Source organism: Octodon degus, unplaced genomic scaffold (genome assembly GCF_000260255.1).
Source record: "Octodon degus isolate 3935 unplaced genomic scaffold, OctDeg1.0 scaffold00083, whole genome shotgun sequence".
In the NCBI taxonomy this organism is placed as follows: Eukaryota; Metazoa; Chordata; class Mammalia; order Rodentia; family Octodontidae; genus Octodon; species Octodon degus.
The window spans coordinates 552375-578912 of record NW_004524659.1 but is presented as its reverse complement, the minus strand read 5'-3'; the positions used below and the strand labels follow the sequence as shown (position 1 = coordinate 578912).

The 26538-nt window shown below is 37.0% G+C and overlaps 1 protein-coding gene across 3 annotated transcripts in view; it reads right to left on the bottom strand.

Annotated features, from left to right (window-relative positions):
- Positions 1–6909: 6909 nt before the first annotated feature.
- Positions 6910–26538, bottom strand: part of Fcrl3 (Fc receptor like 3) — a 30466-nt gene continuing 10837 nt past the window's right edge. For all 3 annotated transcript variants that reach the window (XM_023721568.1, XM_023721567.1, XM_023721569.1), the window contains 6 exons: positions 20905–21183; positions 20431–20541; positions 12073–12100; positions 10969–11087; positions 10072–10103; positions 6910–9987 (listed from right to left, as the gene is read on the bottom strand). In XM_023721568.1, the coding sequence (XP_023577336.1) occupies positions 9868–9987; positions 10072–10103; positions 10969–11087; positions 12073–12100; positions 20431–20541; positions 20905–21183 (689 nt within the window). In that variant the 3' untranslated portion in view covers positions 6910–9867. The remainder of the gene's footprint in view (positions 9988–10071; positions 10104–10968; positions 11088–12072; positions 12101–20430; positions 20542–20904; positions 21184–26538) is intronic.

Here is a 26538-nt window from a genome sequence, read left to right as displayed (position 1 = left end):
TTAAGTACGTAGCATGGAAAAAAAATAATGTTTAAATCTATATCCCACTGTGGTCCCTTTTTGGCAAAACCATGCTGTTCTTTAATCTGAATAATCCAAAACTTATAATTTTCTTAAACTATACCTTTTAGGATTCTGAAATGGTCTGTTATGGGTTATGTCTAAAATTTCCCACAAAGTCTCATGCACTCATAGGTGGGGCTTTTGGAATGTGAGTGAATCATAGGTGTGGGGTACTCATAGCTGGATGAGTAAACTGTGGTCTTGTGGGAGATGAAGCCTGGCAGGAAGAGGGGAGTTACAGTGGGCATGGCCTAGAGATGGAGCTACACATGTATATCCCTCTTCTTCCCTTGATCACTTGTTGTTTCCTGCTGCCGGCACACCATGGGCTCTTTCTCCTCTAGCATATCTCTTTGCCAGTCTGCCCTACCTTTGAATCTCCTCACTTCAGACTGGAAGCTCTATAAACTGTGAGCCAAATTAAATCTCTTCTCCATTAACTTACAGATATTATGAATTTTGTCCCAGCAATAAGAAAATAACTAAGACATGGTCCTTTACCATTAGCAATTTCTGAATTTATTCTCTCTGTCTAACACCTAATTTTAGAAAATCTGAACCATTAATATACTCTGCTTTTGAGAACACACCCAGACAAGTGTCTTGTCTTCACTTTACTCATGTGTATTTCCTCTCTTCATTTCAAACTCAGGTCAAGACTTGGCTTCTTATTTAGAAATATTTCAAAGTCCTCAGGTCCCATAACCAGTGGCTAGAAGAGGCATCTTAGTTCATTAGTATCTATGCACAGTGTATTGAAAAGTGTGATGCCATAAACAAAAATTTAAGACAAATAAAATGTAATGAATAACTACATCACATATGACAAAGGATTAATATTCTCAGTTCATACACTTATATAATTTATTAGGAGAAGAATCCTTCAGTCTTTTGAAGATGTGAAAAATTCTCACTGATTAAAAATGAATATCCGTTAAAAACAAAATCAAAATCTAAACAATCATATACAATTTTTCTTATAATTATTATAAAACTGAGAAAAATCACACCACATAATACTGGAAATTCCAAAATGTTTTTATGGACTAGATGATGTAAAATATTTCTTATGTAAAGGAGCTTTAAGTTCTAATAATCATTTTCTGAATTAAAATACATTGTAAAGAAACATGTAAAATTTTTATTTCAAATATTTATAAAAAAATTTTTAAATTCCAAAGTCAGAGAATGATAAATTTAATATGTTTATATTACATAGATAAGATAAAAACTTTGAAATTCTTGTTTTAAAAGCATGAAAAATGTTCTAAAACACTAAAATGAAAAATTTTTAATACATTGCTTCTCAAGTGTGTGAAATTCATACAAGCTGTGATAGAAAATATATGAGTGATTAAATTTTTTAATGTATTACAGTAAAATACATACTGCCTTAATTCCTTATTCCATCATTCTTATCATTTTCTGAAGTATTACTGGACATCATCTTCCCTATTTTTATAGGGTGCGATAAAATATACAGTGAATGTTGTTGCCAAATCTCATCAAACACAAAGACAGGCTCATAAAAATATTGCAGTGTGTCCTGATCAACTGTATTTGGAACTATGTGACTTCTGGTCTCCCTCCAAGTCAAGTGACCATGGAAAGTAAATGTTTTTGAATGAATTTAAAATATTGAGGCAGCCACAACAGTGCAAAGAAAGACACCAAAGACGACTTTCAGAATAGCTTCAGAAAGTAGTAAGAACGATGGAATAAGTGTGGTTTTTTTTAAGCATAGTTTTTTAGTGTTTTCTTTTTATCATTATTAAGATTATTAATCCAGTTTAAATATCCATATTGATCACGTCCATCATAGGGAATTTGTACCTGTATGTGCTATATCTTGGTACCTCTTCTTGATCCCATTCTCCTCCCATCCCTTCAACCCTCCTTCCTTTCCTTACTTACAAAGCCTTGATTCTATTCTAGCCACCTTTTTCCATTTCTTTTTTTCCTTTTTTTCCTCCCCTATACCTAGTTCTCCTTTCCTTTTGAACAATTTCTTCCTGTGTCACAATATCTAGTACACATTTTAAGCAAGTGAGAGTATTTTTAGGATAATTAACAGATAACATCATACTAGAATGCAGTCCACATCCATTCAGAGGACTAAAATTAAAAATCAGAAAGTGTCAAATGTTACCAAAGATACAGAGCAACTGTGCCTGTCATGCACTGCTCATGGGATGTAAAATTATGCAACCATTCTAGCACAGACTAAGGTAATGACTCAGCAATTATACCTGAGGGTCCCTGTCAAAGAGCAATGTGACCCGTATTTCTTCACAATGTTTTACATATAGCAAATTTTATTTTCAATAATGACAAATGAAATAACCCCAAATACCTATCCGTAGGTAAAAACATCATCAGAATGCATTATTCATACCATGGACTTACTCAGCAATAAAAATAAATACATATGAAACAACATGAATGAATGAATCTCTAGTATTTTTAGTTTCCCGAGGGAAGTCTAGTACAAAAGGAGCCATGTTGTATGATTCCATTTCTACACAGTTTTTAAAATTTTTAAAGAGGGTACAATGTATTCTATTTTTGCATGAGAAATTAGTACACTTCTAGCAGCATACAACAGTATATACTTATATTACTGTTTCTATGGGCTCAAGTGTAAAACTCTCTAGGTGCATCCTTTTCTTAAAGTTGAACAAGGGTGAAATCCACGTATCAGTAAGCTACTTTTTCATACAGATAGTGGACTAGGGAATGATCCATGGTCAAGTTCCCTTCTTCACCTTCCAGCTGTGTGCCTGAGGTCCTCCTTTCATTAGCTGTTGAGGGAGAACCACTCTCAGCTCCTAGCAGCTGCCTCTTGATAGGCATCATAATATAGGAATGTTTTTCTCCTTTCAGGCAAGTAAGAAAATCCCTCTGGTGCTTCACTTCATTTGAAGGGGTTATCTCATTAGACAGCCACAATGGTGGGGAATCCATGGCATGTGGGCCATATCAGGCTGTTTTGATCATTGAAAAGTCTAAAAGGTGTGAATCACTGATACAGTAACACTTTCTGTTAATTCAAAGATAAATAATTAGTAGCTTGATCATGGGACTGGTAGTTTGTGATAATCAAAAGTCTTGATCATACTAAAGGAGAGAATATAGTATAAGAAGATGAGTCATCAAGGGCAAAAATCTTGATACATATTTTAGAATTCTAACTACCACACACAAAATAAGTACAAGGAATGGAATACTAAAGATAAGAGGAGACATCAACAATATGGAAAGCAGAAAAAATAATCATTTAATGAAGACAACAGGTGGTTCTTTGAAAAGATCAACAAAATATAAAAGTACTTAGCTAGAGATGTAAGGGGGAAAATTGAATATATGCATTGCTACTACTGGGAATGAAAGAAGAGTTAGTACTACAATACTTCAGACATTAAACATAAGAAAACAAAATGTATGCTAACAAATTTGACAACTATGGGAAATGAATAAATTTCTTTTAAAAATACAGCATATCTTCTGGCCCTACCCCTAGGGTGTGCTGAGATGGCAATTGAAACTGGGCATGGTGGCTGTGCACCTGTAATCCCAGCTCTTGGGAAGCTGAACACAAGAGGATCACTAGGCATGAGATCTACCTAGTGAGACCCTGTAGATCTTGTAGACCCTGTACTAAGATACAAAAAAAAAGAAAAAGAAAAAAATGCAGTATCTCAAAGTTCTGTGTCTCTCCCTCAGTCTCTGTCTCTCTACCTCTCTGCCTCTTTGTGTCTGTGTCTCTCTCTATGTCTTTCTCTCTCTTTCTGTGTCTCTCTCTGTGTCTATGTCTCTCTCTCTCTCTCTCTCTCTCTCTCTCTCTCTCTCTCTCACACACACACACACACACACACACACACACACACACACCACCCCATAAATATAGTCTGAGTACTATAATATCCAAAACACTTGGGAACAGAAGTGCTTCGGATTATAAATTTTAGAACATTTGAATAAACATAATGAGATATTGTGGAGATACTGCCCAAAAATGACAAGATAGCACAAATTGGAAAATGAAATCTATTCATGACAGAGTTCTGAGACAGTTGGATATATGTAACTGCAGAAATTTCAAACTTGACCTCATGACACATGGAAAAACCAATTTTAAGGGCAACACATGTAAACAAAAGAGCTAAAACTGTTAAATTTCTAGAAAAAATGTCTTTACAATATTTGGTTACACAAAAACTTCTTAAAGAAGACACAGAAAATGTGAGGTTTAGGGAGAAAATAATAAATTCCATCCAATTAAAAACTGAAAGGTAGTCAACAGAACTTAAATGCAGGTCAAAAATTAGGAGAAAGTAATTGGGAAGCATCTATCTGGCAAAACTATGTTATATCATAAAACTTAAACTGTTAGTATTTTCCTGTTTTGTAAACTTTCCCACAAATCATCTGAAAGAACATCGTTGCTGAACTTCTGGGTCAAAACTCAAATTAACTGAATTTTGCCTTTAAAGGATTTATTGCTAAGAACTAATTTTAATAGTCATGAGACAAATAACATGTAGGTAAAATAATATATATGTTTCAACTCTTTAGCTTAGGACTATGTATTACTTAATCGAGCTTAAGTCTTTCTTTAAATGTATTTCATACAAGGTCTTATTATACATCTCAGACTCAAAGTGATCCTCCTGTTTTCAGCCTCCCCAGAGCTTGGATTACAGGCATGCAACACTGCCTCTGGACTCAGTGACCAGCTCAGCACACTTGGGGGGCAGGAACAGCATGGCATGTGTGACCAGGGTTCAACCCTGGTCCCTGACTTGCCTAAGCAGGGGCTCAATCCTCTGATCAATATGCTTTTAATCAATGGTTTGTTCTTTGAATGGTTACAAAAGCTGTACATAATCTTAACTAAGAACTGTACAAACATGACAGAATGGTATCAAACTTCAGGCTTAAACTGAAGCATTATAAACATTCATTTCACAACTAGATTCTATAAGGATAGTTGGCTGTGATGAAACTCACTGCATAGTTTTTTCAACAGTGAACATTATGAAGCCCTCATCCCATTCATCAGGCACATGTTAAAAGAGTATTGTTAATGAAGAAATGTGTTCTTTCATTGGATTTAGGCCTTTTGTGTTAACACTTCTGATATTAAATGAAATGTGTCCTGAAATAAAAAATGAATATTTGAAAAAAGAACTCTATAGAGATGAGTACAAGATTGTAAGAAAACATAAATATTGTTTCTCATATTGTATGTGGTAAAAATTCTAATTGGATAATGTACCTAAATATAAAATTAAAAAGTATAAAAACCTTTCCAAGAAAGAATAGAAAGAAGTTTTGACTTTGAAGTTAGGAAGACTTCTAAAGGAAACAAAAACCATAGTATATGAAAGGAAAAAGTAGCCAAATTGGTCGATCAAAACTAAAAATATTTGTTCTTCAATAATAGGAAAATAAACAAGGAAGAAAATATTTAAAGCACATAATTTCAGCCACAACATGTAAAGACTTTCTAGAACTCATTAAAAAGAAGATAAACTAACCAGTACAGAAGAGGTGAAAAGTTTGGACAGATAATTTATAAAAGAAGATCTACTGAAATCCAATAAGGAGGAGACACTGCACATCACTGCTTATCAAGGAAATGAAAATTAACAGTACAAACAGTTAACATCATACTAGAGTATAGTCCACACCCACTAGGAGGACTAAAAGTAGAGATCAGAAAATGTCAAATGTTAGCCAAGATGGAGAGCAACCGTGACCATCACACACTGCTCATGGGATGTAAAATTATGCCACTATTCTAGAACACACTAAGGTAATGACTCAGCAATTATACCTGAAGGTACCTTTCAAAGAGCAATGTAACTCATATTTCTTTTTTTTTTTTTTTTTTTTTTTTTTTCAGAACCAGGGATTGAACTCAGGTCCTTGCGCTTGCCAGGGAAGCACTTATTCCACTGAACCATCCTCCTGCCCCTCTTATTTTTAAGAACAGAATATATTTATTGAGGGAAAGAAAACTCCTGTCTGAGAGAGGGACAGGAGGGGGGGCCTGAGCAGGTTGCCCCAAAGTTCAGAAGGATTTTTTTTTTGCTGGCTCAGCATGCTTTAAGGGCAGATCTGGCAAGGCATGAGGATCTGGGGATGGAACCACAGCATCCTGAGCCTGCGTGCTTTGGTTAACAGACACATAAACAACTGAGCTAAAGGGCAGGCCCACATGACCCATATTTCCACACAAAGTTTTATATAGCAAGTTTTGTTTTCAATAATGACAAATGAAATGACCCAAAATATCTATCAGTAGGTAAATACATCATTAGAATGCAATATATTTGTACTATGGATTTACTCAGCAATAAAAAGAAATACATATAAAACAACATGGATGAATTTCAAACATTTTTAGTTTCCGAGAGTGGTCAGGTACAAAAGGGTCCTTATTGTGTGATTCCATCTCTACACATGTTTATAAAAGCACACCAGTGATTGACTGGGAAGTGGGGGAAAGAAGTATTGCTTATGGCGGTAAGGTGCTTGAGGGTTGCTAGAAGTATTTGAGATCTTGTTTGTGAGGGTGGCTTTCTGAGGGTCCATGTCTGTCAAAATGCATACAATTGAACACTTTAAATATGTACTTTATTGTACATAAATTTTTATTCAATAAACTTATAAACAAGTAGAGTATAAAGAAATAAATTATGATAATGCTTCCTAAAGGTTGTTGTCTCTACTGTTACTTTCTCTCTTTTTCTATTTTTATTTTTTCTTTTATTTCTATTTTTGCAGTACCAAGCATCAAACCCAGGACCCTGCACTTGCCAGGCAGGTGTTTATGCCACTGAACTGTATCCGTAACCCTCTTCTGATACTTTCTTAATTGTGTGGAAACAACTTTCTCTTGAATCTTCTCCAAACCCTCCTTAGACTCTCTCTGACTGCTTAAAGCTACTAGCATTTGTTCTTATTCTGAAGACCTAGATAGAGTTCTAAAACGAGGTCTCTAGTTCATGCAGAGCTAGTCTGCACCCAGAGGAACCCCCTTCTTGCTGCCTACATCTGTAACTTCCTAATGCCCTTCATCCCAAAAGCTGCCTATCTCAGAGCCACCTGCAGCACTGACTCACTCCTCGGGAGAATGACTGTTGAACCCATAGGACTCTGCCTTATTCCTATTCCTTCTCCTAGCCTAGAGCTTTTCTCTTGCGTACATCAATAGAGGAAATATTTTGCCTGTGATGCCCAATCTTTTAAATAGGTTTCTCATGGCAGGCACAGAGTAACATCCCTTCTTCCCCTCATATACAACAGTTTTAACCTTCCTGTAACACCAGATAGGAAGGCATTTGGAGTGTATTTTAAGCATATACAGACTCCACCTGAATTTTTTGGTGTCTCTAAGGGCCAGGCCCACCATTCTTAGTTGTATTTTGTGTCTAGTAATACAGAAACATGACACATAAACCCCTCTTTCCTAATAAAAATATGTATTCCCTCACTAAAAAGAAAATGAACTTTTCCTCAGTGAATTAGCTTGCTAGTTAAATTCATTAGTCTAAGATTAAAAACTTCAAATTAAATTGCATTTTGACACATGCAATACTTTCTTCTGTCCAAACTATTGACAGCCAAGGGGAAAAGCATAAAATCTGAAATACACTTCCTATCTTCATGTTTGAGTTGTTCTCAAGGTTTGCAAAGCATTGTCGTGTTATTTACATGAGGTGATGAACAATGCCAGGTGTGAAATCAATGAAGTCTATAAATCATGCCAGTCATTGTACACCAGCGACCTTACCAGCTTCTGTTCTTAAGGCCTAATGTTTTCAAAGTTATAAAGTTTCATGTAATACCACATGATCAAGACTAACAATTTCAGTCATTCCTTCTCCAACTCAGAAAAAAACCTGTACTTCCAGTTGGATATGGAATCTAAGCAAAAGTGATCCTGCCAATTTTCCTGAAATTTAAGCAGAGTGACATATTTTCATTTGCTGTTCTTCAGTGATAGATGCTCAATGATTGTCAGTTAACTGGGAAGTAAATGAGAAGTACATGAGCTGGAGTGTTGGGGGTGCTATTCTCCCATGGGCTTACTGATTGGTACTCTGTGTCTCTACCTCCACTACCAGCTCAGGTAACAATGGCTCCTGAGTGAACAAGAGCTTTGCCATCTGAGTTGTATGAATCATCCGATTTACTGGTTTGGGGCTGTGCTTCATTAGATCCAAATAGCAAGTGTTCAAGCTAAGCAGTAACACTGGGCTGCTACAGACAAGAGGAACATCTTATCCAGGACAAAGGAGGTTTCTTGAAGACCATAGCTGCTGTTTGATTGGGGATGTATCCATCTGTTTATGTATGTATGTATCTATCTATCTGTCTATCTATCTATCATGTGTTGATCTAATAAGACTACTTAGAAGCTCACTATTCATTAAATAGAATGAATTAATTTTTAAAAAATGGTGTCTATCTCATGAAGAAATAGCACATACATAGACAGTGTTGCAGCTGGTGTTTAAAAGACCCCTAAAGCCACATACAGATATGAGGGAGAGGGGCTCAGAGCTGGTTGGATCCAGAGTGTGTGGTACTGAGATCAAGGGTGTGTGATTACTGACTGGTTTGGCATAGTTCTTACTAGAATTAAGGGTGTGAGTGCTATATTTTCCCTAGGGGAGGTAGTCTGCATAAAAACGAAGCATAGAAGGAGGGCTAATGCATTCTTGTCACCTGCCTGTTTGCTGTGGACTGTTTCTTTCCCGCAATGCTCCCCTCCTGTAACAACCCCTGCCTTGGAGCCAGCCAACAATGGACCAAAACTTCTAAAAACCGTGAGCTAGATAAACCTTCCCTCCTTTAGTTTCTGTATTGGGTATTTTGTCTCAGCAATGAGAAAAGAAATTAAGACAGGTGGAGACACATATTGCTTCATATAGCACTTGGCATTGCTGGAAAGCAAATCTCCTTAGAAACAGATTTGATAAGGATTCCATACTTTGAGCAATTTCAACAGTGACTGTGAAACTTATGCAAATAGCATTCAAAGCCTCCCAGACAAGAAAAACCATTTTGATGCAAATTGCATACAAAATGATCATTGAGGGAAAAATAAGGGATCAATGAAGCAAAACCAAGACAATGAAAGAAGAGAGCCTTAGCACAGTTTAGTGAGAAGGATTAGAAGCTCATAATAGACCAAACCTAAATATCATTGATACATGCTTAAGTCAGCTGTTTAGTAAACTGCATGTAATTTCCTTTCCACAGCACTGTTTGGTTCTTTTGAATTCTAGGATCAACCTTGAAGAGAAAAAGCAGAGTAGTGTAGCATTTGAGAGCACAGACTTCAGAGCTGATCAGATTTAAGTTTAGATCCTGCTTTTGTTTTCATATGACCTTGGATAAGCACCTCTGTGAGCCTCTATTTCATCCATAAAATGAAATGATGATGCCTAGAATTATTTGTGTGTTTGCTATAATTCCACTAGTAAAGCCCTTGTGACCAAGGCTAGACAAGCTCCTCATCTATTGCACAGCCCCAGAGGACAAACCATTCTTTTAGCAAGAATGCAGCACTTGCTCAAATGCTGCACATCCTGCTCTTACAGAACATGCAGCCCCAGATGCAGAAGAGGTGGGAAACCCTTTGCTCAGCTTCACATCCATGATATGCAGGTGTGCGTGGAGACAGAGTCTTGGGGAGAAGCCTAAGAAAAGAGGAGACGAGTACAGCTGCTCCTACAGTCTCTGTGGGCCACTCTGGAGAAGGAGTTAGTAATCCGAGTCTGCAGATACTCAACAGACATTCTCATAGTTTCCTGTGTCATCTGCATGGTCACTCTCTCTCCTGCTGGTCTGCTTTGTAAATCCATCTGCATGTATCTTCTTCACCTCTGAATAAATGACTGTAGGTTCCTGGTGAGAAATCCATAAACAATAAGCACCTAAATATAGATGAAGAAGAGCATACAGACCAGAAAGTGAGGATATGTGACTCACCTTATCTTCCCAATGCATCCTTGGCAAATTTACTGTTGGATGGGAATAGAAAAGAAAAGTATTGAACCATCTAGCACTGAGCTATGAATACATGCCTGAAAAATTCCTGGTGTCTATTCTGTCTGGCACTGCAGTGGTGGCAGTGTGTATAGTTAAGAGGGAATTAAATGATTGTCATTACAGGAGGAGCAAAAAATGCCTTTCATGTTGGGCTCATTTTGAGATGGCACTTTGATCGAAGACCCCCTGCTTCATCTGACTGCAATGACCACCTCATCTCTACTTGTCTGAAACTTGTCGCACCTAGGTCTCCATTTGGATTCTGGATGTTCTGGATCTGGGAATAAGTCAAAGTAGTAGTTCCAGGATTTACTATAAGAAAACAGAAGGTGTTATGGTTGGCTCTAATCAAGAGCCTACAGCCTGGACTTTGGACTTGGCTTGTTCCTCACTGTGTGGTTAGGCAATGGTGGTGCTGTGATGTTAAGAAATAATGGGACCTTTACTAAGTAGAGCCTGGCAGGAGGTCATTACCAGCTCCCTGCCTTGCCATGTGGTCTCTTCCCCCTACCTATGTTCCTGCTTTTGTGATGTGATCTTCAATGAGTTCTTCCATGGAAGAACTTCATCAGAGCTGATGCCATTGCCATGCCCTGAACCTTCAGAGCTCTGAATTAAATAAAAGTTTACTTAGTATCTGGCCTCAAGTATTTTATTATAGCAATGAAAATCAGACTAATTCTTCTTCTGAGACACCAAATTCATAACCACTTTTATTCCCCCATATAATGCTAGAAAATTTTTTAAATTGAAATCAAAGGATCCTGAGCTGTTGTTCAACCCCTTCTTGTCCCCTGCTCATCCTCTGAATTTCCCTGTCCCCAAGGGAGGTCTCACCATTGCTGTAAACTGGCTGCAGGTCTCTTAGGGCCTGTGCCTCATAAGGCATGGGCTCTCCAGTGTTGGTTGTGGAGGGTCTGGACGAGGGGGGCTCTTGACTTTCATTGGGACTATAACTGTGACAAGAGAAAAGACAATAGATAAGAGGTATTCATGGGTTACACAGAGTCTCAGGCAAACTGGTATCAAGAAAGGCACAGAGCCCAGCATGATTCATGGAAAACTATCATGGCCAATTCTCCATGACATGTTTTTGAAACCATGACATATTTTTGAAAATATCAGAAGGGATGTAGCACAAGACGGAGGCCAGGCAACATCATGGGGTAGACGAGAGGAGGGAATACCAGGGGGCAAAAGCCCACAGCATCAGGTCACTTTGATAGGGTAAAAACTTATATTTGGATAATTTTTGCAATTACTTTAAAAGCTGTAAATGCTTGGGGACTTATATGCAAAGACTTCTGCATTCCCACAGAACTTCTTTGTCTTTTTGAAAAAGTCTCTTTCAATTTTCTAACTCATATTTCAATACTGTACTGAAAAGGATCAAAATGACTTCTTATCACTTTTCTAAGTTTATTTATTTGTGTAGTCAATATTGTGAGTTCAACAACGCTGGCAATTGATAATTATTTCCTAAGTAAGCACATTCTATAAGAATGAGGAACAAAAAACAGAATGAATGGATGGTAGCCCTATAAAAGAGAATGTCATGAGGACCTCAGGGGTCAGTTCCACTATATAGAACAAAAGAAAATAGGTAAATGAATGTGAGTAACACATATTCTGTGTAAAAGTTTGCCTGGTTGTCTAATCATATTTTTGCATTTTATAAGAATGTTAAAATGTTGATAGGATGTTTTTAAAATATTTTCAAATAGGGGGCCAGGGAGATGGCTCAGTAGAATAAGCACTTCCCTGGCAAATGCAAGGGCCTGAGTTCAATCCCCGGTTCCACAAAAAAAAATTATATATATATATACATATATATATGTATATATATATATATATTCAAATATATGTAATTTCATGTTAATGTATTCTGGGGATAAATAAATCATGAAAATCCAGCAGCACAGGAAACAAAGACCTTCTCACCTAGGTATTGCTGTAGCAGAAGCTTCTCCTGTAAAATAAATAAAGAGAGTGATTTGTGTGGAAAAAGGGCTCTATGTTGGAACATTCTCTCCTAGAAAGCAGATCCATTCTAAGATCTCAGATATAACAAATCTTGGGGAATAGTCATCCCCACCTTCCATGCAGAGTTATAGATTAGGAAGCTAGAGTCCTGAAACACATCTGTCCAGAATGACACTTACACTGAAACTCTTTTTGTTTATTTGTTTTGTGTGGCTTTGTTTTGTTTGTTTTGTATTTAGGACAGGGTTTACAGGCTGGGACTACAGGTGGGGGCCACCACACCCAGTCTCATTCACCATCTCAGCCCACCCAAGGAGCGGGGCCAGCATGCCAGGGATCAAATTCTGGCTGAGGCATTCTGCCTAAGCAGGCACTTTGGTTCACTGAGCTATCTGGCCGGCCCTACACTGAACCATTTAGAAGCTAGTAGTTGGAGCTGAGGAGAGAGCTCAGCAGTTGAAGTGCCTGCCTGATGCCTTTATTGTCCATATAATGCTAGGATTTTTTAATTAAAATCAAAGAATCCCAGATACCATGTGCTGTGCTGGCCTCGGGACACTGGGCATATCATGCCACCCCAAAACCGGCAGTGGTGCTGCACATTTGTAATCCCAGCACCAAGGAAGCTGAAACACGAGGTTCATTATGAGTCTCAACTGGGTAGCAAGATCCCATATCAAATAAATAATTAATTTTAAAAATCCAAATGGCATAAAAGAAAACATATAGGAAAATATCCTTAAGCTTAACTATATCAATAATTATATTAATGCCTTAAAGTCTCGAGATGGTAGAATGGAGATTCCCAACATTTCCCTCTTCCAAAAAGAAAAAGTAAAGAATACCTGAGTGACTGCCTTTAGAAATGAATGAATAAAAGAGAACACTGGAACTCTGCAAGGGATGGGAACTCAGTAAAGAGCAGAGATTTGGGGCAACAATATTAACATAAAAAAGGATGTACAACACTGAGATGCCATCTCACCCCCAGAAAGAATAGCTATCATAAAGAAATCAACCAATAACAAATGCTGGAGAGACTGTGAGGAAAAAGGAACACTTCCCCACTCTGGTGAGAATGTAGACCAATGCAACCATTGTGGAAATCAGTGTGGAGACTCCATAGTAAACTAGGACTGGAAATCCCATTCAAACCAGCTATCCCCCTACTGGGAATTTTCACAGTGTAACTGAAAACACCATATCATAGTGATACATGTGTACCTATGTTTATAACAGCACAATTTTTGATAGCCAAATCTTGGAAACTACCAAGATGCCTGTCACCTGGGGAATAGATGAAAAAGATATGGTATTTATATACAATGAAGTATTACTCAGCTATAAAGAATGATAAACTTGAAGCCTTTATATTTAAGTGGATGCCACTTGAAGATATACTCATAAGTGAAATAAAACAGACACACATGTGTAAATATCATATAGTCTCCCTAGTGTGTCAGAACTCAAAAGAAGAAATAAAAATAGAAATGTATAACATAATTAAAAAGGAAAGAAAGAACTTGAGAACTAGACAATGAAGAAAGGGCAAGGAAAAAAGCTAGGAAGCATGGCAGGGGCAAACCCATACATTTATATGCACGAGATGGTTAAGGCAGTGATCCTGAGAAACTTCTGCAGGTTTTTGAAACTAGAAGTTAATTGGTAAGAATCTCACCCTATTTATGCTGATACCTATGAACTAAGAAACTACACTGAAGATAGCAATGTGTAATAGTAGAGTCATGCTTGGAATGCTTGTCATTCTGGTCTTCTAAATACATACTGCTTCTCATGACATACCAATTACTGCCATACTCTCTCTCGAGTAAGTGTTTTTCTAAAAAAAGAAAGGTAATAAATGAAAACAAGAGACAAGAAAAAAAAATGTCATAGGACTGTTCTGCTACAGTGCTGTATATGGTTAGATTTCTAAATTTCTGTGTAAAAATATGAAATAGCATATTCTTCATTTTTAATTTTTTTATTTTTTTCTTCATATTCAGTAGGGACTAAAAGTTTAACATATCAATACATGATGGAAAATACCTGTTCAATGTTATGCCTAAGATGATATTCAGACAGATAGTGAGGTTCAGCTCAGCTACCTAGGCTGTAGGGAAATAATAATAAGCTTCTCTTCTGGAGGGTTATCAACTTAAGTTTACAGACCAAAAATTAGAGGAAAACAAGAGCTACAAGGACAGTCAACATTTTGTCCTAGCCTCTCAAGGTCAGTGAAGACTCAGAACATAGGAGAACCTGTACTGTAACATCATGTAATTCAGTTGTGTCCAAAATTTTCCGATCAAGGAGATTATAGGGCCACAGAAGAAAGTGATCAGTGATGTACACTGTGCCTAAGGAGCATCACATGGAGAGAAATCATTCTCTCAGGCTTTCACAGAAAGCCTATTGGTCAAGCAATGTCCATGACTCATCGACATGGCTGACACTGATCTACAAACTGAGGATCTACAAACTGAGGTACAGGGTTTCAGGATAAATCCTGAAGGGATTTGACTGACCTTATCAGATACAAAAGCTGCATTTCTTGTTATATAGGTCTTTCTTTATCTTGTCTTAACCATCCAGCAGAAAAGTATAAAAACGAAGTATAAAAAGTAAAGCCGCCCTTTGATCCCTTGCTTGGGATGTTATCGGCTAGCATTTGTGTAAACCTAGTGTTAGGCAAATGGTGGAAGTCAATAGAGATAGTAGTTTGTATTCACTTAAGTAATTATGCACATTCCTTAGTCTGCCTTTACCCTTCAATAAATGTGAGATGCTTCTGAGGCTCTGGGCTCACTTGGAGAGAGACTAATCTCAGTGAGACCTCTGAAGCTACATTAAAAAAAAAAGTAAAGCCACATTAATATGCTGAGCTGTAAAAAGTTCAATTCAACAACTTCCTACATTGTCAGTCTACAGATAAACCACTACTATTATGGACTACCAGACTACATTGGAATATTTTGCTAAATTTACACATGTACAATATTTAAATGACAATGGAATACCCTTCTCTGACCAAACTAAACAAAAAGGGGGATATATTTGAACAACCATTTTGTATCTGTATCTTCAAAACAGTTAGGATAGATATACAGCTATATTCTCATATTTCAATGAACAGAAAGATTTGTTCCAATAGTGCTTATAAATAGGATATCATGTCTGCATCTTGTACAAAGAATATCCACTAAGACAATATGCAATGTATTAATTATTGAGACTGTCCTACTAATCGGTTTTGAAACTGTCTCATTGCTATTTGTTTCTCAGTAAAATTAATTTTTTAAATAGTCCTGAGGGCAAAATAAAAAATGAAACAAAAAAAAACCTAAAACCCAGGCATCCTATACATAGCAAAGCTATCTCTTTGAAATAGTCTTCTCATAGAAGAAAACACAGGTGTTCATCATGTGTACATTGGTTCTTCAAGAAATGTTTAAGAGGTGTGGGAATTGAGGTAGCTCAGCAGACTAAATACCTGCATGGGCAAGCTCAGTATTGCATGCCATGCCAACCCACCCCCAGGGAGAGCTGAAGCAGCGACTGAATCCTGGCGCGGTAGCACATGCCTGTAATCCCTGCACTGGGCAGGCTCAAAACAGGAGGATCATTATGAGTCTGTGCTGCACTGTGAGACTCTGTTGATCCTGTATTAAGTACATTAATAATTAATTAATTAAATTCCAATAACATTTTTCACAAGACTAGGAAAAAGTCACTAAATACATATGGAAACACAAAATTAAGAACCCATGAGTTTCATGGTTGAAGTGCCTGTCATTCTGTTCTTCTGAATATGGGCTGCTTGTCATGACATGCCAGTTGCTGCTATGATGTCTCTTGGGTAGATGGTTGTTCAAAAAGAAGGGGGTGGTAAATGAAAGCAAGAGACAGCAAAAGGAATATTGTGGGACTGTCCTGCTTCAAGGTTGTATATGGTTAGTTTTTTCGACTTATGTGTAAACATAAGAAGCATATAATTCTTTATGCCTATTTTTAAAATATATTCTAATTTTTAAATGTTTTTTATCATATTCTGTAGGGACTTAAAGTTCAACATATCAATACTTGATGAAAAATACCTGTTCCATGTTATGCTTAAGATGTTTGATATGCAGACAGATACTAAGGTTAAGCTTAACAGCCTAAATTGTATAGTAACAACAATAAGCTTGTCTTCTGGATGGTTAACAACCTAAGTTTGCAGACCAAATTAGAGAAAAAGGAGGGCTGCAAGGAAAGCCAACTTTTTGGCCATAGTCTTCCAAGGTCAAATAAGATTCAGGGCATATGAGAATTTGTACTGTTACATCATGTAACTCGGTAGTGTCCCAAAATTTCTGATCAAGAAGATTATGGGGCCAAAGAGGAAAGTGATTGATGATGTAGAGTGTGCCTAAGGAGAGTCACATGGAGAGAAAACATTCTCTCAAGCTTTCACAGAGAGCATATTATGGCCAAGCAATGGCCATGACTCATCCGCATGGCTGACACTGAAAAAGGTTCTACAATCTGAGGTACAGGATCTCAGGATAAATCCTGAGGGGATTTCACTGACCTTATCAGACCCAAAAGCTACAACTCTTGTTGCATTTGTCCTGCTTTATCTTGGTCTTAACCATCCAGCAGAAAAGTATAAAAACGAAATATAAGAAGTAAAGCCATGCTGTTATGTCGAGTTGTAGAGGATTCAGGTCAACAATTTCTGACATCGCCAGTCAAGTGGAAGACCCAATACTATTATGGGCTACTGGACTCTTTTAGGATATTTTGCTGAGTTTACACACCTATAATATTCAAATAATGGAACTTAACAAAAAAGGGGGATAGAGATGAATATCTATTTTGTATCTGTGTATTCAAAGTGGTTAGGATAGATATATAGTTACATTCTCTTAATGAACAGAGGGATTTCTTCTAATGGTGTTTGTAAATAGGATATCAAGTCTGCATCTTATACAGCAATTAACCACTAGGAAGAATGTGTGCAATGTGTTAATTATTGAAACTGTCCTACCAATTTGGTTTGAAACTGTCTCATTGCTATTTATTTCTCAATAAAATTATGAAAAAAAGAGCACAAAACAATCTTGAACAGTGAGGGACACAGTTGAGGGCATCTTAACACCTACATTTTCAAAATACATTATAAATGTAGTAATGACATGAAAAAGACCAATAAAAGAGAACTGAGAACCTAGAAATAAATCCTGTTTTGTAGCCAAATGATTTTTTTGGTGGGGGAAGGTCCCAGAAATTGAACTCTGGACCCACTGCCAGGCAGGTTCTTATTCCACTGAGGAATCTGAGAACCCAGCCAAATGATTTTTTTTGCAAAAGTAGCAAAGATATCTAATAAAGAATGAACAGTCTTCAACAAACCATGCTGGAGAAAATGGGTATGCATATACAAAAACTTAAATTGGTCCCTATCTCTCATCAAATTAACCTAAATACAGGATCAAAAACTCCAAAAATACCACTAGAAAACTTGGGGAAAATACTCCAAGACACAGAAATAAGCATTTTTTTGGAAAATGCCTACAAATACAAGCAAGTAAAACAAAATTTAACAAATGGAATTAAAAGAAACTAAGAAGCTTCTGAACCCCAAAGAAAACAGTCAATGTGGTTTCAACCTTCAGAATTCATCCAATCAGTAAGAAATCCAGTCCTAGCCCAGACCCAGTGAGTATGAGGGACAGCTTCCAACTACCTTGCACTGGCGGGACCTACTGGTCCCAGCACAGGTGCAGCATGGATGAGACCCTCTTTCACCCCCTTGGGATGACCCCACCACTCCGTAGCACCCCCCCCAACCCCGCCCACCGATTAGTAATTTCTGTCGCATTCTGGGAACCCCCAGATACAGTCCTAGCCCAGGCTCAGTGAGTGTGTGTGAGGGCTGACTCTCCCCCTACTCCACCTTGTCCCTTCCAGACTTAGTTCAAGCCAGGCATACAAGCTTGGGGTGAAGCGCTGCAGCTGCAATCCCTGCAGAGAATGTAGGGAACAGAACCACCCAGGTAGTCCAGGAGGAGAACATCTTGCCAGAGGGGCACAACAGGTTCACCCCCAAGGACAGCAGCAGGAAGGAGCTGAGAGCAGCAGCCAGACCCAAGCCAGACACAACTAGATAAATCCAAACTTTGTAGATCTGTACCTGAATTTCAGTGGGTGACAAGGTTATAACTGCACCAAAGCTCTACAACAAAGGTCAGAAGACAGTGCTGCACAAAATGAAGAGAAGGAACAAAATGCAACCACAGAACCCAAGCCCACCCATACAAGTGCAGAGGACACTAACACAGAACAAATTGGGAATCACACAGCTGAAAGCAATGAATCAGCAGCTTCTGAAATAATGAAACAGCTGCAGAAAGGTATAGAGGAACTCAGATTGGAAATGAAAAAAGAAATCCCTGAATTAATAATATCTGCAGTAAAGAATCAAATGCAGAAACAGATGGAGAAAAACCAATGCCCACCCAGAACAAGTGCAGAGGACACTAGCTCAGCTCAAATGTATGAATTAATAGTGTTGATAGTAGATAAGCAACAGCAGAAAGTTATAGAGGAACTCAGAGCGGAATTCTTTTCTACTAGCTCAGCTCAAATGTGTGAATTAATAGCATCGATAGTAAATAAGCAACAGCAGAAAGTTATAGAGGAACTCAGAGTGGAACTTTCTGAAATAAGAAAAGAATTCTCTGAACTCAAAGCATCTGAAGTACAGAATCAACTACAGAAACATAGGGAGGAAACTCAATCTGAAAAAAACACTACAGTAAAAGAATTAATAACTGCTTCTAAAGAAGACATTGATTAAAAAAATAGAGGAGATTAGAAAAATGACAGATTCCTTGAATGAGCAATACAGGAAAGAAATAGATCACATGAAGTAGAGTCAAAGAGATATAGAGGAATTTAAAATCTCAATTACAAGCTTGTAAAACCGTTTAAGTGAAAGTGAAGACAGAATCTCAGATCTTGAAGATGCTGGTGCAGCTAGTGAAAAGGTAAGAAAGGATCTCTTAAAAACAACTATGATGCAGGAAAAAATAATCCATCACCTGCAAGATGATGCAAAGATGAACAATTTGAGACTAATAGGCATCAATGAGAAAGAAGGAGTCAATACAAATGACATTAAAAAAATATGGGCAGAAGTAATAGCAGAAAACTTCCCAAATATGAGGAAACAATCTGACATTCAGTTAACTAAAGCATACAGAACGCCAAGTAACCTCAACCCAATGAAAAACACACCAAGACATATAATAGTCAAGATCCCAGAAATTCAGCACAAGAATAATATACTGAAAGCTGCTAGAGAAAAGAAGTAGATCACATTCAAAGGAAAACCCATCAGAATTACAGCTGACTTCTCTTCACAAACCATGAAGGCAAGAGCATGGAGCAGAGTACTTCAAGTCCTCTATGAAAACAAATTCCAGCCCAGACTACTATACCCTGCAAAACTTTCTTTCAAGTTTGATGGAGAAGTGAAATACTTCAATGACATCCTAACAGTAAACTAAGGAAAAATCCACATGATTATCATCAATGTAGAAAAAGCATTTGACAAATGTGTGTTTGTATGAAACCCCCCAGTAAATGAGGAATAGGGACTTTTAGCAAAATGGAGAGTATCTTTAAAACTTCACAGATAACATAATACTTAACCGTGAAAGTTTAAATACTTCCACGCTGAGAACTAGTGCAAGATAACAATGTTTGTTCTCGCCTCTTCTACTCAGTATTATACAGAAGATTCTAGTCAGTTTAGTAAAGCGAGAAAAAGCAAGTGAAGATCAGAAAGAAATAAAACTTATTAGCAGACAATATGATTATCCATGTGGAAACTGAAAAATATACACAGCAGTTATTAGAACTGATGAATATACAAAAAGCAATGATAAATCTGTGAACTAAGAACAAGCAATCCAAAATTGAAGTTTCAATCTTTTTCTCAGTATTTTGTCCAAATTTCATTATATTTGATTGCTGTTCAAGTATATCACAGTTTGTGATTTATATTGGCAGCCATTATCTATTCATTTTTACAAATAGAAAACTTTATTTTTCGTCCTTTTTATTTTTCAGTAGGCTTGGGTATAGAAGTGGAATTGGAAATAAAACTCTCTCACTAAAGACTTTACTTTCTCATTACTATCACTTATAGAAAATGAGTATTAAACTTGACAGCCTACTACTTGGAAAGGAAAAATTAAGTTTTATAGGATGTAATACTCAAGTCAAAGTTGTTACAGCAGGCACAAAAAATATATGGACACCCACCTGAGTTCCTTTGGGTCCTGAAGTGATACAGCAAAGCAGCAGAAAGCACAAGACCAAACAACCCCCCAATGACTCCTCCAGTGGCAGGACCAGCTATGTTCCTAGAAATTTCTGAATGGGAAGAACTATACTTGAGTTCCAATGACAAAGACTTTAGATCAAGACAAAAACCATGCAAGTGACAGCCAGAAATCTATCAGAAAAGGTATTTTCTGGATTCTGGTTTCTTCATTTTAGTTACCTTCTAGGTAATTTGCAATTTTAAAAATGACACATAAAAAATGGCTACCAGCACCTAAGATTAAAATTTGTTTCCTCCCCCTTTTCCCCAGGAAATCAGTATCAATCTCAAGCCCCAAAGCTTGAGGACATGCTCAGAAATTCTTGGACACTGACAGAATTTGCAGTCTTTTTGGAGAAATGTTTTATTGATCATCACTATGGCTTTAGTTGAGATACCACTTATTAACCCACCTGTGACACTGAGTGTCATCACCTGACTGCGCTGGGCTCCCATCCCATTATCAGCCTCACAGGAGTAGTTTCCAGCATGTTCTGTGTTCAACGAGAGGTTGAAGGATGCTCCTCCTCCCAAGGGAGCTGGGCTGCTCCCCAGAGTGACATTTTCATGGTAAAACCGATACAGGATTGGCGGAGAGCCTCTCTGGGCCTCACAGTAAAGTTCCACTATGTCCCCAACCACAGCCTGGGCTTGAGGGGACCGCAAGGTAAGGACAGGGCAGGATACTGGAACTGAAGGAAGAAAGATAGTTCATTGATAATCCTGCATAATTATATATGCAGAAGAACATGATAAAAATATACACAGCATAGTTTATTATACTAACACGGATCTGGATCCATGAAAACCTGGATTTGACCCCTATATCTGCCCTTTATTAACTCTGAAAACTTAGGAATTGAACCCAGGGCTTTGCTCATATCAGATAAGCACTCTAAAACTGAACTACATATCCTGCCGTTTATTTTTCAGTTTTGAAATGGTCTTGCTAAGTTACTCAGGCTGACTTTGAACTTGTGATTCTCCTGCTTCAGCCTCTCAAGTTGCGTGGAGTACTGGCTTATACCACCACCTTTGATTGTAATTTTGATTTTTAAAAACTATAAGTTACTTAAGTCTCAGTTTATTCTTTTGCAAAATGAATATATCAGAAGCCATTGTTGTTAATACTATGTATACAGCATGATATTCTTATTATTGACAGAAGTAACTAAATCAAGGGTCATTTCTGAACAACTGTATTTCTAAATCTTAGCCCAAATATGAAGACTTTCACATATATCTAAATTAAGACTTCATTATTCTTTATCCAATTACCTTGCTTTACTTTTCAACATAGTATTTCCCAGTACCTACTATCTATCCATCCATTTATATCCATTCTTCTATCAGTTTGCATATGTCATTGCCTTTATAGAGTATAAATTCCATTAGAATAGGGATTTATCTGTTCTTTGTTGTATTTCCAGTTGCTGGGAATTTGCATAAAATGTAATAATTGCCCAATATTTGGTGACTATGCTGATGACCAGGTTGATCCACATTGGCACAAAAATACCAAGATGTAGCCCCAGTGGCAATGATTTCATTTTCATTGATGATTATAGAAGTAGGACAGCCAGTAAGCAAATAGGAAAAGGATCAAGAGATGGAGGGAGAAGAGTGGGATTGTAGAAAGAAAAGAACATGCAGAGATGTAGCTTGAAGGGAAGGGAGGAAAAGAGGACATTAAAAGCATTACGATATGTCATGGATGACTTATGAATGAATGTAACCACTCATTCACAGTGAATGTATCATTATATATTGGAAACATATACCCATAAAAATATTTTTTAAAGAATATAAAACCATTAATGTGTAATGCAAACTGTGAGATTTCTGCTTCTGCTATGTTGTGAAGAAACTTAATGAGCCAGTCTATGCTCAGGGCTTTATCTATAAATTGTGTGCTTTATTGGCATGGGATACTAGGTAAAGATCTCAAGCTCTGATTTGCATTAGAGATCAGCTACAGAGGCAGACTGTGGCTATGGGGTCATTCATTGAAAAGCAATGACTGGACTTGGAAACTAGCCACATTTTGGCTGCAAGGAAGAGGACATGGACACCTGCTACCTCATCACAGTAGAGATGTCATTGCATTGAAAGTATGTGGTTACTGCTAAACCTAAGCTGATAGCTTGAGTTGAGTTCTTCTTCTGAATACCCTCTGAAATATGCTCCTACTAGACAAACTGTGTGGATGAAGAGGGGTTCAAAGGTCTTAAATTGGCACTTTGCAAACCTCAGTCAGTGTTTCTACCTAAATTTTTGAACTTCTACATTTTAGAAGCAGAGCCTTCCAGCTACTTCCATTGCATACTGTCCACAAGAGATCACTGAACCTCTAGTTCCATATACACATTCCTCTCAAATAAGACAAGTCAATGATTAAAAGATATTAGGGCTATCATCAAGTTCCATGGCATAATATACCCACTGGTGTATGAAGTAAAATATGAGAACACAGTGATACCTTTCTTCACAATATTAATTTGTTCCACAATTCTGGGAAAAGGCCATTTTTGCCATTGTGCAGGAAAGATGGCTGCAGTTGTGTTTGTCAACCAATGCAGGGTTCATAAATTTAAAAAAAAATGTTTCCAAATGCTTCTTTTTGTGAAACAAATTGTTCACAAACAAAAACATTCAAAAACCAAGGTATTTTGTAAAAGTGTTGAACATAAATGTTAGAAAAGCATTCATGTTTTCTAAAATTTGCACTGGCAGTCTTCCTTAAGTCATTTCTGGTGTTGAGAAAGCCTAGGAGGTCCTATGAAGGTAAGGATGCTCTGGACATACGGAGGTGGACACTGGGTGCTTCACTTGTTTACTTCTTCTTAGCTTGTTGAATCATATCACCAAGTTAGTGACTACTTGGGTGCTCTTACACATTGCTTTATCATGGTAGAAGTGGTGATACTGATGATGATTAGTGATGCTGGGAATGGAATCCATGATCACTGAAAATCTTTACAATACTTTGTACTGAGACTGTAGGATAACCAAAACCCTTTTGTAGTGGTTGATGCGTTGTGTCACCTTGGAAAGTAAAAGGTTGAGCTGGATGACTCAGTGGCTCCACACCCTAGGGTGTTGAGGTTCCTCCCTAAGATGGGGAGGGCCTGCCCGACAATGACTCAGTACAACAAGGATATAAAAGGAAGTTGAGGAAGGATTCAGCATGCCACTTTCTTAGAGGAGCTTTGATCTTCACTGCCCTGCCACTTCCTTGGAGAAGCTCCCGCCTTTTCAACGATCAAGGAAGGACGAGAGAGGGGCTTGACAGACACCGCAGCTGCCACTGCTTCCTCTGCTCTTCACCCTTTTCTGCTGCCATGAACTGCTGCCTTCTGCTTTGTGCTACTCTGCCTTGGAGCCAGACGAGTATGGACTGAAACCTTCACTAACTGTGAGCTAAATAAACCTTTCCTCCCTTAATTTTGGGCATTGGGTATTTTGTACCAACAAGTAAAATGGCTATTTTCTACCGCATGAACTGCTGTTGTTTGCCTTGGAGTCAGCAGAATATGGACTGAACACTCCAGTAACTGTAAGCTAAATAAACCTTTACTTCCTTAAAAAAAAAAAAAAAGAAATAAAAATTCTAAGTGACCCAATATCAATTAATAAAATTGAAAATGTAATTAAAAACTTACCAAAAAAAAAAAAAAAAAAAAACAAGTAAAATGGCATTGTCATATAGTTCATTCATTAATGGCATTGTCATATACTTCTATTTTTTAATTGAACTTTTGCCTGGTTTGGAACCAGGATAACGTTAGCTTCCAGAATAACGTTGGCAATACTTCTTACTTTTCAATTTCATTAAAGAATTTGAGGAGTATTGACATTAGATTTTCCCTAAAGTTCTTAAAGAATTCAGTGGTAAATTTACTGGATTTTGCTTTTTAAAAATACTTGGTTGGGATTTTTAAAAAATTACCTAAATATTTTTGCCTGTTTTGGAACTGTTCAAGTTTATTTATCATCCTGGTTCAGTTTCACTGATTCATATGTGCCTACAAATCTATTCATTTCTTCTGGATTCTCCTTAACAAAGTACTAGCAAACAGAATGTGACAAATCATCAAAAAGATCAGACATCATAATCAACTGAGCTTTATCTGAAAGATGCAAAGATGGTTCAATGTATGCAAATCAATAAATGTAATACATCGCATAAACAGAAACAAGAATAAAAATCATATGATTATCTCAATAGCAGCAGAAACCCTTGAAAAATCTAACATGCATTTGTGATAAAACCCCTTAAGAAAATTGGTGTAGAAGCAACTTATCTCAATTTGTAGTAAAAATATTTACTATTAATATCCTGCCAATCTTATATTAAGTGGGAAAAAACTAAAACATTTCCTCTAAAATTAGGAATAAGATAAAGATATCCATGGCCTTTACTCCTGCTCATTTTAATACTCAAGACTTTAGATAGAGAGAAATTAGTCAAGAGAAGGAAATAAAACTAGTATATGGAAGAAAAAGAAAGTCAAACTATCCTCATTCAAACATGACATGATCCTGTACATAAAAGACACAAAAATCCCCCAGAAGACTACTAGAACTAGGACAAATTCAGAATTGTGGAGGATGCATTATATATTCATTATGAACACACAAAATCAAAAGTGTTACTGCAAATCAAAAATGAACTCACTGAAAAAAATTAATAAATAATATCATTCATAATAACTTCAAGAAAATTATATATCTGGAAATTAACCTAATCAAAGAAGTGCAAGGAGTCTATATCTACTATTCTGTAAAGGGAGGTCAAGGAATACACTGGAAAGTGGAAAGATAAATTCATTCCTGTGTAAGCAGAACCAATATTGTCAAATGGCCACACCACCAAACCTGATATATACAATGAAGGAAAGCCCAATCCAAATGCCAATGGAAAAAAAAAATCCAACAGCAACAGCATTCCTTGCAAAACTAGAGAAAACAATCAAAATTTATATAGAATCAGAAGAGTCTGAAAACAGCAAAAGCAATTTTGTATAATAAAAGCAAAGGAGGACGCATCATAACCCTAGAGTACAAGTTACATTGTAAATTATAAGTGATGAAACAGTGTGGTGCTGGCACAAAAATGAACATGTCAATCAATAAAACCAAAGAGAGGATGCAGGAGCAACCATAAGCCTGGTAAGATGTCCAATCCTTGACAAGTGAGTCAAAAACATGCACTGAGAAAAGATTGCCTCTTCATCAAATGTTACTGGCAAACTGACTATAAACATGAGAAAGACAGAATTTAGACCCATGTCTTCCAAAATGCATGAAAATAATTAAAAATGGATGAAAGACTTGAAATTCATTATCTAAATTGCAGAATCCAATTGAAAACAGAAGTTATCTACCAGAAAATTAAATACGTAAACTCTTGAGGATATAGCTATGACTATGCATGAGGACTTTCTGAATAAAACCTCAATTACCCAAGAAATAACATGGAGAATCAAAGAGGATTATACCACATTCAAAAAAAATAAAAAACTTCTTTCCCACTGTTCTAAGGGAAGGAACAACTGGGGTGAGGGAAGAAGAAAAGAAAAGAAACAAAACAAAGCAAAAAGAAAAGAGAAAAGGAAATAACAAAAAGGAAGAAAATGTACATTTATATACATAGACTATCCTGAGCAATTGTACTGCTAATTTCTACTGGTCTATTGAAAGGAACAGTTAATGCTTAAATTTTTTTCTCCTTTTTAATTTTTCTCACCAATTTTGCATGCTTAAATCTGATAATCTGAACAACTAATTTGAAGACAACAATATGCAGTACAATCATTGTTGAGTTCCTATCATTTTATTTAGTGAAACTCTGTACAATTTCAAAAAATATTTTACTGTTTATTTTTATTGCCTTTTCAAGGGTCAGGGGTCCAGTCCCCAGACCTGCAGTGCCAGCTTTGCCCCCAAGGGTGTGCAGAGACAATTGAGACTGGGCATGGTGGCACACGCCTGTAATTCCAGCTCTTGTGAGTCTGTAAACAGGCAGATCACTATGAGACCGATAT